Source organism: Oncorhynchus clarkii, chromosome 4 (assembly GCF_045791955.1).
Source record: "Oncorhynchus clarkii lewisi isolate Uvic-CL-2024 chromosome 4, UVic_Ocla_1.0, whole genome shotgun sequence".
NCBI lineage: Eukaryota > Metazoa > Chordata > Actinopteri > Salmoniformes > Salmonidae > Oncorhynchus > Oncorhynchus clarkii.
The window spans coordinates 20,050,726-20,066,764 of record NC_092150.1 but is presented as its reverse complement, the minus strand read 5'-3'; the positions used below and the strand labels follow the sequence as shown (position 1 = coordinate 20,066,764).

The 16,039-nt window shown below is 42.2% G+C and overlaps 1 protein-coding gene across 3 annotated transcripts; it reads right to left on the bottom strand.

Moving 5' to 3' along the window:
* Positions 1 to 582: 582 nt before the first annotated feature.
* LOC139406568 (alpha/beta hydrolase domain-containing protein 17A-like) lies at positions 583 to 9,858 on the bottom strand. Of its 3 annotated transcripts, none has more exons than XM_071149293.1 (5): positions 9,647 to 9,858; positions 8,359 to 8,740; positions 7,219 to 7,413; positions 6,600 to 6,779; positions 583 to 5,345 (listed from the first exon to the last, which is right to left on the bottom strand). In XM_071149293.1, the coding sequence occupies exons 1-5, from the start codon at positions 9,678 to 9,680 to the stop codon at positions 5,120 to 5,122; spliced, it is 1,017 nt and encodes a 338-aa protein (XP_071005394.1). In that variant the 5' UTR covers positions 9,681 to 9,858; the 3' UTR covers positions 583 to 5,119. The 3 variants fall into 3 exon arrangements, with proteins under 3 accessions (XP_071005394.1, XP_071005395.1, XP_071005396.1); XM_071149294.1 differs by having other exon boundaries at positions 8,910 to 9,838; XM_071149295.1 differs by lacking the exon at positions 9,647 to 9,858 and adding an exon at positions 8,910 to 9,265 and having other exon boundaries at positions 8,359 to 8,817.
* Positions 9,859 to 16,039: the final 6,181 nt, after the last annotated feature.

The following is a 16,039-nucleotide window of genomic DNA, read 5'->3' as shown; positions in this document are numbered from 1 at the left end:
TGTCGTTCAACCACGTCTCAGTGAAACATTAGATATTACAGTTTAATGTTCCTTTGGTAGGATAGTCTTAATCGTAGATTGTCCAGTTTGTTTTCCAATGATTTTACGTTAGTCAATAATACAGAGGGAAGTGGTGGTTTACCTACTCGTTGGCAAATTCCTACAAGGCACCTCGCCCTCCTCCCCCCTTTCCTCAGTCTTTTCTTCATGCTGATGACGGGGATTTGGGCCTCTTCTTGACAAAGCAGTATATCCTTTGCGTCGGAATCATTAAATAAGAAATCTTCATCCAGTTCAAGGTGAGTAATCGCTGTTCTGATGTCCAGAAGCTCTTTTCAGTCATAAGAGACGGTAGCAGCAACATTAAGTACAAAATAGCACAGTTGGTTAGGAGCCCGTAAAACCCACCAGCCGTATAGCAGCTGGTAGACGAGCCCTCTGAGGCCTTTTCCAACACTTATGCTGCTCGCTCTTTATAGCATTCCAAAGGTGAATCACAAAGATTAATGGGAAAATGGTGAATAGAGAGCAGTTCTATATCAATGTGAGAAACATAATAGGAATCACGACAGACACAGAAGGTTTATTTTATCAATGCATGATGTTTGTTTTTATTTTTGGAGTAAAGATAAAACATTTCTATAACGTAACATAAAAGTTGTAAATAATAAACAATGCATAACTGGATAGAATAACACACCAACCCATCATCACCTTGGATCCAAATACTCACCCCAAAAAATGATCCATAGAGATAGCACATACAGTGCCTTCAGAAAATATTCAGACCCATTGACTTTTTCCACATTTTGTTACGTTAGCCTTATTCTAAAATTGATTAAATAGATATAAATCCTCAGCAATCTAAACACAATACACCATAATGAGAAAGCGAAAACAGGTTTTTCTAAATGTGTGTAAATGTATTACAAATAAAAACCAGATACCTTATGTAAATAAGTATTCAGACCCTTTGCTATGAGACTCGAAATTGAGCTCCGGTGCATCCTGTTTCTATTGATCATCCTTCAGATGTTTCTACAACTTGATTGGAGTCCACCTGTGGTAAATTCAATTGATTGGACATGATTTGGAAAGGCACACACCTTTCTATATAAAGGTCCCTCAGTTGACAGTGCATGTCAGCGCATAAACCAAGCCATGAGGTCGAAGGAATTGTCCGTAGAGCTCCGAGACCGGATTGTGTCGAGGCACAGATCTGGAGAAGGGTACCAAAATATTTATGCAGCATTGAAGATCCCCAAGAACACAGTGGCCTCCATCATTCTTACATGGAAGAAGTTTGGAACCACCAAGACTCTTCCTAGAGTTGGCCGCTCGGCCAAACTAAGCAATTGGGGGAGAAGGGCCTTGGTCAGGGAGGTGACCAAGAACCCGATGGTCCCACTAACAGAGCTGTAGAGTTCCTCTGTGGAGATGAGAACCTTCCAGAAGGACAACCATCTCTGCAGCACTCTACCAATCAGGCCTTTATGGTTGAGTGGCAAGACGGAAGCCACTCCTCAGTAAAAGGCACATGGCAGCTTGGAGTTTGCCATGAGCCACCTAAAGACTCAGACCATGAGAAACAAGATTCTCTGGTCTGATGAAACCAAGATTGAACATTTTGGCCTGAATGCCAAGTGTCACATCTGAAAGAAACCAGTTACCATCCCTGCAGGGAAGCATGGTGGTGGCAGCATCTTGCTGTGTGGATGTTTTTCAGAGGCAGGGACTGGGAGACTAGTCAAGATCGAGGCAAAGATGAACAGAGCAAAGTACAGAGATCCTTGATGAAAACCTGCTCCAGAGCACTCAGGACCTCAGACTGGGCTGAAGGTTCACCTTCCAACAGGACCACGACCCTAAGCACACAGACAAAACAATGCAGGAGTGGCTTCGGGACAAGTCTCTGAATGTCCTTGAGTGGACCAGCCAGAGCCCGGACTTGAACCCGATCAAATGTCTCTGGAGAGACCTGAAAATAGCTGTGCAGCAACGCACCACATCCAACCTGACAGAGCTTGAGAGAACCTGCAGAGAATGGTAGAAACTCCCCAAATATAGGTGTGCCGAGCTTGTAGCGTCATACCCAAGACGACTCGAGGTTGTAATCGCTGCCAAAGGTGCTTCAACAAAGTACTGAGTAAATGGTCTGAATACTTTTGTAAATGTTATATTTACGTTTTATTTATTTTTTTATAAATTAGCAAAAATGTCTAAACCTGTTTTTGCTTTGTCATTATGAGGTATTATGTGTAGCTTGATGAGTAAAATAATACAATTGAATCAACTTTAGAATAAGGCTGTAACCTAACAAAATGTAGAAAAAGTCAAGGGATCTGAATACTTTTCGAAGGCACATTACGTTTGATTACAAAAATGTATTTCCATAACTTAGTTTCTTCAAACAAAAGCTCTGAATGTGTGTCTGGAACTCGTCTCACACTCGAAGTACAGTCAGTCTGTCACCTCCCACTAGGGTTGCAAAATTCTGTGAACTTTCAACAAATTCCCTTGTTTTCCATGAGTCCTGGTTGGATGACTTGAGTCCTGCTTACTCCCTCCTGCGTCCGGGGAACCCTCCAACTGGGATTTCGGGAAAACAAGTGTATTTCTTCTATATTCCCAGAATTTTGCAACCCTACCTCCCACAGACACATGCTCCTCTCTCAGACCACCCAGACACAAATCAGTTGTATTTCTTGTATTCTCCATACAATAGTCCATCATAGGGAGTAAACACTCACTTCTGTCCCCTAACTGTATGCAGTGGCTGATAAGAAACCCATGTACTATGGGTGATGTGATGGACTTTCTCTTTGGTTCTGATGAACATACCATTAGAAAAGCAGGCCCGCTTTGTTCAAAACAGAACATTTCCTGTTAAACTTTGCTATGAACATGTTATCCTGACTCCCCCAAAACCCAACCCAAGGATCTCCACTATCTTGTGGTGGTGGACCCCATATGCCAGAGAAGTTGGGCATTCGTCCAAGTCAACTTTCACACACAGACGGACAGAAATGTTGGAATCCCAAGTCTGTCTGAAATAGTGTGGCAACAGGATGAAGTGAGTGAAAAGGGCTAGTTGGAGCTGAAAAGGGAGCCTGCTCAAAATAAACGTGGTCAATAACAAAATAGAGCACATCCTATTCCATAGCTCTACTAATGTTATAATGAAGTGTTATTTACCCTAAAATTAAGTAAACAAGAAACTAAATCACACATGTAACATGACATGGCTGAATAAGTGTTTTCAAATGTCATATGGGACCAGCAGCGTGCATTGGCTCCACTCTACTGTACAGCGTAAAAAACATTATTGAAACATGTATGACTGTTCAATTTCCCATCAAACTAAGCTGCATTAATGGATGTGGAGAGTGTGACCCTTTTCAATCCATTTTATCCTAATCTTTAGCAGCAAGTTCAGTTAATACTCCATCCAGCTTAGTCTCAACTGACCCGACCCAATTTACTATGTGAATGGCCATTACTGGCAAAAGCTTAGTGATTCACAATGATTTAGTGTTTTTGGAGGTATGAAATAAACTCACTGATTTAGAAATACCTAAAGTGAAATTGTTTGTACAACTCTGTAAATCACTTACAAAAAAGCCTTTGAAAACATCTGAAGCTGGATGTGGAACCACCATTTCAGACAGAAACCCAGTAAGAGGTGAATTTAGTTCAGTGCGTGAAACATAAGAGTGGTTGCCGTGCTAGAAACATAAGAGTGGTTACTGAGCTAGAAACATAAGAGTGGTTGCCGAGCTAGAAACATAAGAGTGGTTGCTGAGCTAGAAACATAAGAGTGGTTGCTGAGCTAGAAACATAAGAGTGGTTGCCGTGCTAGAAACATAAGAGTGGTTGCTGAGCTAGAAACATAAGAGTGGTTGCCGTGCTAGAAACATAAGAGTGGTTGCTGAGCTAGAAACATAAGAGTGGTTGCTGAGCTAGAAACATAAGAGTGGTTGCCGTGCTAGAAACATAAGAGTGGTTGCTGAGCTAGAAACATAAGAGTGGTTGCTGAGCTAGAAACATAAGAGTGGTTGCTGAGCTAGAAACATAAGAGTGGTTGCCGAGCTAGAAACATAAGAGTGGTTGCTGAGCTAGAAACATAAGAGTGGTTGCCGTGCTAGAAACATAAGAGTGGTTGCCGTGCTAGAAACATAAGAGTGGTTGCCGTGCTAGAAACATAAGAGTGGTTGCTGAGCTAGAAACATAAGAGTGGTTGCCGAGCTAGAAACATAAGAGTGGTTGCTGAGCTAGAAACATAACAGTGGTTGCTGAGCTAGAAACATAAGAGTGGTTGCCGAGCTAGAAATCAATAGTGCCTTAGAGATATGCAAGAGACTTAAGAATGCTTTTGAAACAATTAATTTGGCTGAAAAATTCAGCAACTTTTTGCTCTAATCACTTTATGGATTCAAATGAATCCATGCTTAATAATGATAAAAATGTCTGATTTATATGTCTATGAAACAAATGATTCATAGACTATTAATCTGACATCTTAATTGTAAACGAGAGAGAGAGAGCTAAGAAGATTCCACACAAAACATGAGCAACAAACCTGCTTTCAAACAGGACAGTTATACTAATCTGTCAATACCACATGATTTGTAAAGTAGTGACTCAGTGTCATGTGTTATAAAAGATAAAATGACAAATATTCATCACACAATTATTTGTCCATGTTAGGGTTGTTAGTTAAAGTTGAATCATGTGTAAATGTCTCAGAAGAGGTTAAACAGTACATGTTTGGAACACCTGACCTATCTGAGGTTGTGTTAGGCTGGGGTAAGAGAGAGGGGCTTTAGACAGACCAGTAGAGAGCCCTCCATGTCTGGGTTGCATTCTTGCACTGTCCCCGGGGCGGGAGGTGGACTAGAGAATCCCTGACCAGTATTAATGACAGAGACAGAAAAGATGGAAAACAACAAAAAGACAGGGCTGCGAGCATCCAGACAAAGTTGACCAAAAGGTGAAGGATTATTCATTCTGAGAGGCCAGGCTTCACCCCTCTTCCCAGACAGAGCCACCCATTTTCACTGACCCACTCCGACCAGGGGAACAGCACGGAGCCAGAGGAGGACTGGGGGCTCAGGTGGTATCAGGCGTGCTGTGCGGCCAGCTCCTGGCCAATGAAGCGGCGCAGGCGCTCCAGGTACTGGCTGTACAGTTCGATGTCATTGTGTCCCGCCCCCTCCACCCAGAGTGGTTCCACGGCCTTGGGACAGCGCTCGAACAGAGCCAGGCCGTGGGAGAAGTCGATCACCTCGTCCTCCGTCCCGTGGATGATCAGCACCGGCGACGTGATCTTAGACACCTTCTCAATGCTGATAGAGAGAGAGGAAATAGAGTTAGAGACTGGGGATAAGGGAAGCAAAGGTAGTCACTAGATTACCATGTGTGTAACAACACTGTTATAACTAAGTATGTTCTTAAAGGATAACCGTGGACAGAAAGCGTTGTACAGACTTCTGTCTGTTCTAGCATGGCCGGTTAGTGCAACCTGCCCTCTGCAACTGTGAGCACTGACCAGCGACTGTTGCCAAACAGGTCGAGGAACAAACAGGACAGACAGTAGATAAATGAGAGCACAATATTGCTGCATGTAAATGCATCTCCCAGCTCAGCTCAATCAACTAGTTCAGAAGGAAGAGAGTACTCATAGTCCTCCCTCTGTCCCACACATAACTGTGGGTTGGCTATAAGCACATACAGATCTGAACCAAGCTAGTATTACATTACTGGGAGTCCACTGACCGGATGGCATATGGCAGGGGTCGGAAATGGGCGGCCTGCGGGCCAAAACCGTCCTGCGGGCCAAAACCAGCCTGCGAGTGATTTTAGTTGATCAAAAAAAGACTCAAATCACAAGGAACTCAGCAAAAACGTTGTATTCCTACAAATACTTGTTCAAGTGTACAAATTATCAGAATTTTCTGGCCCCCGACCATCCGCTTGGACATCGGTCCTCGGCTGAATCTAGTTACCTACTCCTGGAGTATGGGAGTCAGTGTGGGTTGAAGAGTGGGGAGAGCCAGCTAGCCAACAGGCACCCAGTGGTGGGAGAACTCAGGGAGGTGGAGGAGAACACTGGAGGCTTTCACCACAGAGCAGAGGCATCCACGTCACCTACTCTACTCCTACACTGGCACTGCCTGGTACTGTACTGGACTGTAATGGAATTCTATTAAGTGAACAAACATGTGATTCTAATGGCTCAAATACCACACCATCACACTTTACATAATAAAGGGTGATGATATGATAAAATGACTGGAGGAGTCAGTGTTTACGACACCTGCTTATGATCTGATGCAGAGTGAGAGATGACTCAGTTGTGACTCAGATGTGATGAGGCTGTTTCCCCATAGAGAGAGAGAGACTGAATAATGTAATACATGAAAGAGATTGCAGTTCTTCTTCTTTTAGTTGGACAAACCTTTTGCCACTTACATTTCCATTTCTACACTTATATCCTAATCTCTTTATGTGCTATTATGTGAAAATGCCAAAAGGCAGACAGACAAGCAGTCAGAGTTGAAGATAAAGAGATAAGGAGGATGGTGTTGTAGGTTACTCACTTGGGGAAAGCATCAAAGCAGTAGGTCTTCTTGGTGTCTGGGAAGGCCACCCGCATGCCAGAGGTGAGGGGGGAGTGGAGCACCACGGCAGCACACTCATACCGAGATGCCAGGTCGACCGTGGGCACGGTGCCAATGCTCTGCCCGTACAGGATTATGTTCTCTGGGCTGATGCCATATCTGATCACAACCAGGAAAAAAAGAGGAATTAAACACAATCATGTCAGGGAAAAGCTAGGAGTAGCAAACACTAAAACAATTTGAACATAAATCACTCCTATGAAGCCTAAACTATGATAATATATAATGACAACATACTTTTATCATATAGATCTAGGAGTAAACGGGTAACAAATGTCTGCGAACATGGCATGCCTAACATAAAAACCAGCTGTAGCTCCATAACATCTATCCAAGGACAGCCATTGATAACACAGCATCCCATCAAACTAATGAAACAGTCCATTAGCTGCATGAGCCTGTCATTGTGTGACATTACACCCCCCCCCCCCCCAACTCTCTGTAAGGCGACATCTCCCACTGACGACACAGCCGTCCCTCCCTGACATGATGATGTATAGAGCTCCAGCCTGCCCAGCCCTGTGAGTTGGGTAAGTACCGTGTGCGCAGGGCCTGCCAGGCGGCGTCAATGTCAGCGTAGAGGTTCTTCTCTGAAGGCTTGCCCGTGCTGACACCGTAGCCGGAGTAGTCGTAGGAGAAGATATTGCAGTTGATACGCGTTCCCAGGCCGATATAGAAGCTGCTCATCTGGCCAAGGTCCACCGCATTGCCGTGAGAGAACAGCACTGTGAACCTGGTGAGAGAGGCCACAGAGACACAACTAGGTTACCAAGCTAGACCGTACCTGGTATTTTTACCTATCCTGACCTGTACTGTGTGAACAGCAGATTCCCATTAAAACCTCAGGAATTACCGATTTGAATGGGACTTGAATGTGCTGATTAAGGTAAACCGGTTACGGCCACAGACTGAAGAGAGGACTAGTTCACTAAGTTTAACTCCTGTCTTTTTACTTGTTCTGTATTACATGAATAATAGGGTTGCTATTCCCCAAGCATCAGCCATGTGCTTTCTATTCAGGAATGCAAGCTGTGCTCCCTAAAGCCACTGGATACTCTCTATTCCCTAAAGAGACGTGGCCCCTCCCATACAGTAAGTAAATGCTTTGCTCTTGGGCTTTTTACTCAAAATACCCTGAACAAGGAGTGCCATATTACATTCACGTGTGACACTGGCACTACATCAAGTGTAACAGGACCCAGTCCATGCCTTCGCCAATCAATTGAGCTGATTACTGAAATAAATCAACAGGTGCAACAAATAGGCTACCTGAAGCCATACCATGTGAAAACATAATGATGTATAAACTCTGAAAACCAGACTATCGATCACCAATAGACAAATTAGATTATCACAACTCACCAATATCATCTTACAAAACCACAGGCAAAAAATGAGAGCATGAATTGGGGTAAAAACAAGGAGAATGGTATCGGTAGGTCAAAGAATATGGCATGAACAATGAATGAGGAAAGCAGGAAGAGAACAGGTTTGAGATAGCCTGACACAATGAGGAAGCAAGTACAGGAAGTAAAGAAATAGCACACAAGCAAAATAATGGCATTGCAAAAACAACACAAGAGGAACAGGGGGTGAGTTTATCAGAGGATGTGTGACACATGGCGAAACAATAGAGCCTCAATGAGCCAAGGTGTGTACACACACACGTGTGACTAACCTGGCAGTGGGGGCACAGCGGATGTACATGCATCCCACTCTGTTTCCACGACTGGAGCGGGTAAGGAACACATCTGTAGCATCCAGTTCTCTCTGGGAATACTGGAACTCGGCTCGCTCTGTCAGGTGGAGCTTCCATTTTCCTTCTGCAGGACCAGTGCTGACTGAACCCCCTACAGCAGCTCCAGGTACCCCACTAGCTCTGGATCTCAGCCCTGCGGTCCCTGCTGTCCCCGGGGCTGCAGACCCCTCTAGGTCTGGGAGGAGGGAATATGTAGGCTCAGGAGGCAGGAAGGCAAGCTTGGCAGCAATACGGCTCGGAAAGGGGGGGCAGCAGAACAGGCAGCATAGCTCACTGACAGATAGGCCATTCATTGTCCACTCTGTGGGGGCAAAGACAGATGAGCACTGTGATTGTATGTCATTCTGTACTACAACGGAATTTGATTCACAAATTCCACTGTAGTTAAAAATTTCTGAACAAGACTTGACAAATGTATCTGTCATCAATGGTTAATAACAATAACATATTATGTTAGAATTCAGGCCTACCTGTTATTGAGAAAGAAACTAACTACCATGCAAAAATCTACCAGAGATCCCAAGTCAAAACAATACTCTCCAAAACAAAACAGGGAAAGTTGTCCTGTCAGCAAAAATCAAAAAGTAGCTAAGACAGTAGTTTGAAAATGTAATTTTAAAAGTAGAATCGGAGGATTTTGAAGCATGGCTGAAGTCCACGTGAAATCCATATTTCCAAGTATTGGCTGTTGTTATTGAGGTATTTTCGTGCGCATCAACTTGATCATGGTTGTAGAGAATTGAGTAACTTTAGCCAGCAGGTAATGTTATAGCTACTTTCCCAGTTAGCTAGCTAATGACTAACTAATGAACAACTGTCTGGGTCTGGATAGCAGAAAACACCCACTCTGTTTATATCTCATTACACATAACTGCAGCTGACGGTTTGCTGATAAGTGTCTATCCCACCCACTGTAGTCAGCTGTAGCTAGCAGGGTTCAACAATGTTGACCTCTACTAGCTACCTAGCTAGCCTACAAGCGAAGGAGTCAAAGCGTTAATGTTAAGTCGTGCCTTTAAAACACGTTCAAACTGCAACGAAATAAGTAAACACATCGGCACTGCTAAAAAATGATGAGACACAAATACAATTTTCGGATTAACCACAGATACCAAATCAAGGCTGGCAATCTAATGTTAGTTAGCAGAAATGTATCCGCTAACTAGCTAGCATTGGGTAGCCAGCTAACTAGTTTAGCTATTCAGACCTGGAAACACCGTCTCCTCAGATAGGACCGTCATTTATGGACTGATGCAAATATATAGCGAGACTTAAAAAAAACAAGCGTCCAGGATACCCGTTTTGATAATCACATATGTGGTTGAAATTATTACTTTCGAGTTGCTAGCTAGCTACTGTCATTTATTAATCCATTCCATTGGCTGTGCAATATTTTTTTCCCTTCTGTTTCGCCGCGTCCGGAAATGACAGTGAAGAGGGAAAGCTTCCAATGGAAAAGCGGGGGAACTTTGATCGTCACTAGTTACTACAAACACAAAATTAAAAAAACAGCCTATTTTTACAATTTATCTTCTTAAAATAGGATTTAAAACGTTAATTTATAACCACACTACTAACCTTATGCATAACCATAGCCTTGAATTAAGAATACAAAGCAAATGGTTGTTTTCATGTATTTTTTACGATATAGACCATTTTGACTTTGTGGCTGTGGTAACTAGTGGAAACCGAGAACTGTATTATCAAACAGATCTATGTTACAGGCAGCGTTCGGGAGCGTCAACACCCGTGATGTATCATGGGTAAATGGTGATTTATCAACTGATCAAGAAATAGCATTGATTAATTAAAGCACAGATAGAACAATGACGGAAATAGTAATGGATTATTTTTGTAGGCACTTACTCCACCATGGTTCGTTGGACAAAGCATATGAGGAAAAGTAATGGCGTTTTTGTTGGGTTTTTGGATAAACGCAGAAAATAAGGTCTGTGGTGAAAACAGGCTTAGTTTTTATACGTTTTGCTCTATGAGATAATCTTCATCAGCTAACGTATTTTTTTGTGAATTTTGAAGAATGTATGTAATAATAAACAACGTACGTAATAATAAAGGCTTCATAATTCGTAAATGTCATGTTAACTGACTGCTATTATCTGATAGAACAAATGATATAAAATATCCTAAATCTGTGTTAACCTCAGACCTTATTTTCGTAGTTTATTCCAAAACCCTATTTTTTCTCCATTAATTTTTCCCACAGGGATCGCTCAACGAACCAGAGGTAACTTTTTTTCCGGGTTTTACAACTACTAGCTGGCAAACTCTATTTAGGATGCAATGTAATTTATAGATCAGTCTCGCCTTTAAAGTCCGCTGCAATATCGAACACATACTTAGTTATCTAGTTATCTTTTTTTGGACCTCATTTGGGCCAACATTTCATGGGGAATGTATCCCTATTGTTTCTCTAACTACCAGATCAGATGGAATGTGAATCACTCTAAATACATACCATATTACAAATACAATAATGATGTGTGAATCACTTATTGTTCATATTGTCAATTGTTGTTTATCTCAAATGAATATAATTTTGTTGATTTAAATTTTAAAAGTATTCCGGTGTAGTGAGAATGTTATATTCGCAAGACAAGGCTATTGGGTGCTTGTAAAGATCAATTGAATAATCCTTAGAACTTCATTGGGAACTACCATGAAAAGTGGCTTACTCTTGAAAACAGTAGGCCTACACACACTTGAAGGAATGAAGGAAGCAAGAGGGTTTGGGAAGTGTTGCAGGAGACATTCTTCTAGTGAGAAAATATTTCCTGTAGTGAGGCACTAAGAGAAGGTGGTTTCTGGAGTTGTACTACTTCTCTGGAAAATAGCATAGGTGTGGACTCGAGTCGCATGTATTCTGACAGCGGTCACATTTGATAACTTTAGACTTGACTTGATAGAAAATCAAATAACTTGAGCCTTGACTTGTAGCCTCGGGACTTTGACTTGAGTCTGATAATTTGAAATTGTCTGGGCAGGTTTTGTAACGTTTTATCACTCATTTTGTGGCACAGAATATCCGTTGACGACCCTCCGCGTAGCCAGACAGTAGCTGCAGCATTGACAAAAAAACGTGCAACAGAATAGCTAGTGTACGCACACTCTGCCCTCTGATTGGATCAGCAAACAGGTTATGCGAGTTAGAGAAGAATGAGAAAAATACATATGTTTCTTATATATTTTCTATATATACCTTTGTCAATTTGATCTGATTTCCAATATAGGGCTATGGTATTGCACTAGATTGTTGTCTCAAAAAGATCTCGTCTGTGTTTGACCAATGACCAGTCATCAGCATTGGCACGCAAAGGCTAGAGCTCATATCCAGAGATAAGTGACCAGAAAGCACTTGCTTAATTTTCTCAGGTTTTGCCTGGCAAAAACAGAGTACAGTTTAGAAAGCTATTTCAGAGGCATCTTCGTCAGAACAATAACAGGCTACCACCTGGCGATTTCATTGATAATTTTCATATTTCAGATAGGTCTAGTTTGGGTGGCTACTGGTTATATGTCTAAAGATGGCTGTAACATCGCACTGCCTTCAATATTATGGTATGAAGATGTAACATATTCTGGCGAATGAATTATGGTATTTGTGAGGAAGAAATGGGCTACCCAGTTGGCAACTAGCATTCTGCGGGCAGGCGGTCGTTCAAAGCGATTGTGTGCTTTGAACCACTGAGCTAGCGAACAGATTGCTGATTTGTGAACAGCTATAGGATCGGGTGCAGCGCAATCGTCAAATTGTACACTATCGGTCAAAAGTTTAAAAACACCTACTCATTCAAGGGTTTTTCTTTATTTTTACTCTTTTCTACATTGTAGAATAATCGTGAAGACATCAAAACTATGAAATAACATATGGAATCATGTAGTACCCCAAAAAGCGTTAAACAAATAAAAATATATTTTATATTTCAGATTCTTCAAATAGCCACCATTTGCCTTGATGACAGATTTGCACACTCTTGGCATTCTCTCAACCAGCTTCACCTGGAATGCTTTTCCAACCGTCTTGAAGGAGTTCCCACATATGCTGAGCATGTGTTGACTGCTTTTCCTTCACTCTGTGGTCCGACTCATCCCAAGCCATCTCAATTTAGTTGAGGTCGGGGGATTGTGGAGGCCAGGTCATCTGATGCAGCACTCCATCACTCTCCTTCTTGGTAAAATAGCCCTTACACATCCTGGAGGTGTGTTGGGTCATTGTCCTGTTGAAAAACAAATGATAGTCCCACTAAGCCCAAACCAGATGGGATGGCGTATTGCTGCAGAATGCTGTGGTAGCCATGCTGGTTAAGTGTGCCTTGAATTCTAAATAAATCACAGTGTCACCAGCAATGCACCCCCACACCATCACACCTCCTCCTCCATGCTTTACGGTGGGAAATACACATGTGGAGATCATCCGTTCACCCACATCATATCTCACAAAGAAATGGAGGTTGGATCCAAATATCTCCCATTTGGACTCAAGACCAAAGGACAAATTTCCACCGGTCTAATGTCCATTGCTCATGTTCCTTGGCCCACGAAAGTCTCTTCTTCTTATTGGTGTCCTTTAGTAATGGTTTCTTTGCAGCAATTTGACCCTGAAGGCCTGATTCACACAGTCTCCTCTGAACAGTTGATGTTGAAATGTGTCTGTTACTTGAACTCTGTGAAGCATTTATTTGGCCTGCAATTTTTGAGGCTGGTAACTCTAATGAACTTATCCTCTGCAGCAGAGGTAACTCTGCTTCTGTCTTCTATTCCTGTGTCGGTCCTCATGAGAGCCAGTTTCATCATAGCGCTTGATGGTTTTTGCAACTGCACTTGAAGAAACTTTGAAAGTTCTTGAAATTTTCCGTATTGACTGACCTTCATGTCTTAAAGAAATGTACTGTCGTTTCTCTTTGCGTGTGCAAAGCTGGCATCAAGGCAAGGTGTGGCTATTTGAAGAATGTCAAATATAAAATATGTTTTGATTTGTTTAACACTTTTTGGGTTACTACATGATTACATACGTGTTATTTCATAGTTTTGTATGTCTTCACTATTATTCTACAATGTAGAACATTTTAAAAATAAAGAAAAACCCTTGAATGAGTAGGTGTTCTAAAACTTTTGACCGGTAGTGTAGGGAGAGAAGATTTCCATAAATAAATATCCAGCTCCAAATATTGTTTGGTGACAATATTAACTGGTTACTTTGCAAGCTCACCAGCAATGGAGCGTCAATCAACAATGACTAGCATAGGACTAGCTACTGGTCTTATGGTAGGTATTGTGGTAAATTGATCATTTACTTATGAAGCTTGCATTTGGAATTTGTTATTAAACTTAATTCTTACATATCAAAATGTGTTAGACAAAATACTGAAAAGGCTTGTCTGGTAGCTTCAATAAATAGACAAAGATTTGCATGTATAGCATTTATTTATTTTTTACTTTAGCTTCAATAAATAGACAAAGATTTGCATGTATAGCATTTATTTATTTTTTACTTTACTTGAGATGTAAAACAAAACTTGTCTTGACTCGACTCGCTCTTAGAATGCACGACTTGGACTTGACTGGAGTCATGACCCGTTCTACTTGGGACACGACTTGAGACTCAGACCTTGTGACTTGCTTGTGACTCTAATAATAGTGATTTGGTCCCACCTCTGGAAAATAGGTGTCAGCATATTTTCAAAATGTTAGTTTGTTGCATGGACCTCTTCCAGGATATAGTAGTTAGTAGCTTTGTCACTGACTGGACAGTTTATAAGGTACACCCATCTAGTACTGGGTTGGACCCCCCTTTGCCTCCTGAATTCTTAGGGGCATTGTATAAAGTGTCAGAAATGTTCCACAGGGATATTGGTCCATGCTGACGCAATGGCATCACACAGTTGCTGCAGATTGGACGGCAGTACATTCATGCTGCAAACAGCCCGTTCCATCTCATCCCAAAGATGCTGTATTAGGTTGAGGTCTGGGGACTGCGCAGGCCACTCAAGTTAACTGAACTCACTGTCATGTTATTCCACTCTTCAATTGTCCAGTGCTGTTGATCACGTGCCCATTGAAGTTGCTTCTTGTTTTTAGCTGATACTAGTAGAACCCAGCGTGGTCATCTGCTGCAGTAGCCCATCTGCGACATGGATCAATAAGTTGTGCATTCCGAGATGTCGTTCTGCATACCACTGCGCCGTTATTTGTCTGTTGTGGCCTGCCTGTTAGTTTGCACGATTCTTGCTATTCGCCTTTGACCTCATCTCTCCCACACAGGACTGCCACTGACTGGATGTTTTTAGTTTGTCGCATCATCCTCGTAAACCCTAGACACTGTCCTGTGTGAAAAACCCAGGAGGGCAGCCGTTTCTGAGATACTGTATCCGGCGCGCCTGGCACCAACGATCATACCACACTCAAAGTTGCTTAGGTTACTCGATTCACCCATTCAACAAACAGTAACTGAATGCCCCAATGCCTGTCTGCTTTACAGTGCCTTGCGAAAGTATTCGGCCCCCTTGAACTTTGCGACCTTTTGCCACATTTCAGGCTTCACACATAAAGATATAAAACTGTATTTTTTGTGAAGAATCAACAACAAGTGGGACACAATCATGAAGTGGAACGACATTTATTGGATATTTAAAACTTTTTTAACAAATCAAAAACTGAAAAATTGGGCGTGCAAAATTATTCAGCCCCCTTAAGTTAATACTTTGTAGCGCCACCTTTTGCTGCGATTACAGCTGTAAGTCGCTTTGGGTATGTCTCTATCAGTTTTGCACACCGAGAGACTGAATTTTTTTCCCATTCCTCCTTGCAAAACAGCTCGAGCTCAGTGAGGTTGGATGGAGAGCATTTGTGAACAGCAGTTTTCAGTTCTTTCCACAGATTCTCGATTGGATTCAGGTCTGGACTTTGACTTGGCCATTCTAACACCTGGATATGTTTATTTTTGAACCATTCCATTGTAGATTTTGCTTTATGTTTTGGATCATTGTCTTGTTGGAAGACAAATCTCCGTCCCAGTCTCAGGTCTTTTGCAGACTCCATCAGGTTTTCTTCCAGAATGGTCCTGTATTTGGCTCCATCCATCTTCCCATCAATTTGAACCATCTTCCCTGTCCCTGCTGAAGAAAAGCAGGCCCAAACCATGATGCTGCCACCACCATGTTTGACAGTGGGGATGGTGTGTTCAGGGTGATGAGCTGTGTTGCTTTTACGCCAAACATAACGTTTTGCATTGTTGCCAAAAAGTTCAATTTTGGTTTCATCTGACCAGAGCACCTTCTTCCACATGTTTGGTGTGTCTCCCAGGTGGCTTGTGGCAAACTTTAAACTACACTTTTTATGGATATCTTTAAGAAATGGCTTTCTTCTTGCCACTCTTCCATAAAGGCCAGATTTGTGCAATATACGACTGATTGTTGTCCTATGGACAGAGTCTCCCACCTCAGCTGTAGATCTCTGCAGTTCATCCAGAGTGATCATGGGCCTCTTGGCTGCATCTCTGATCAGTCTTCTCCTTGTATGAGCTGAAAGTTTAGAGGGACGGCCAGGTCTTGGTAGATTTGCAGTGGTCTGATACTCCTTCCAT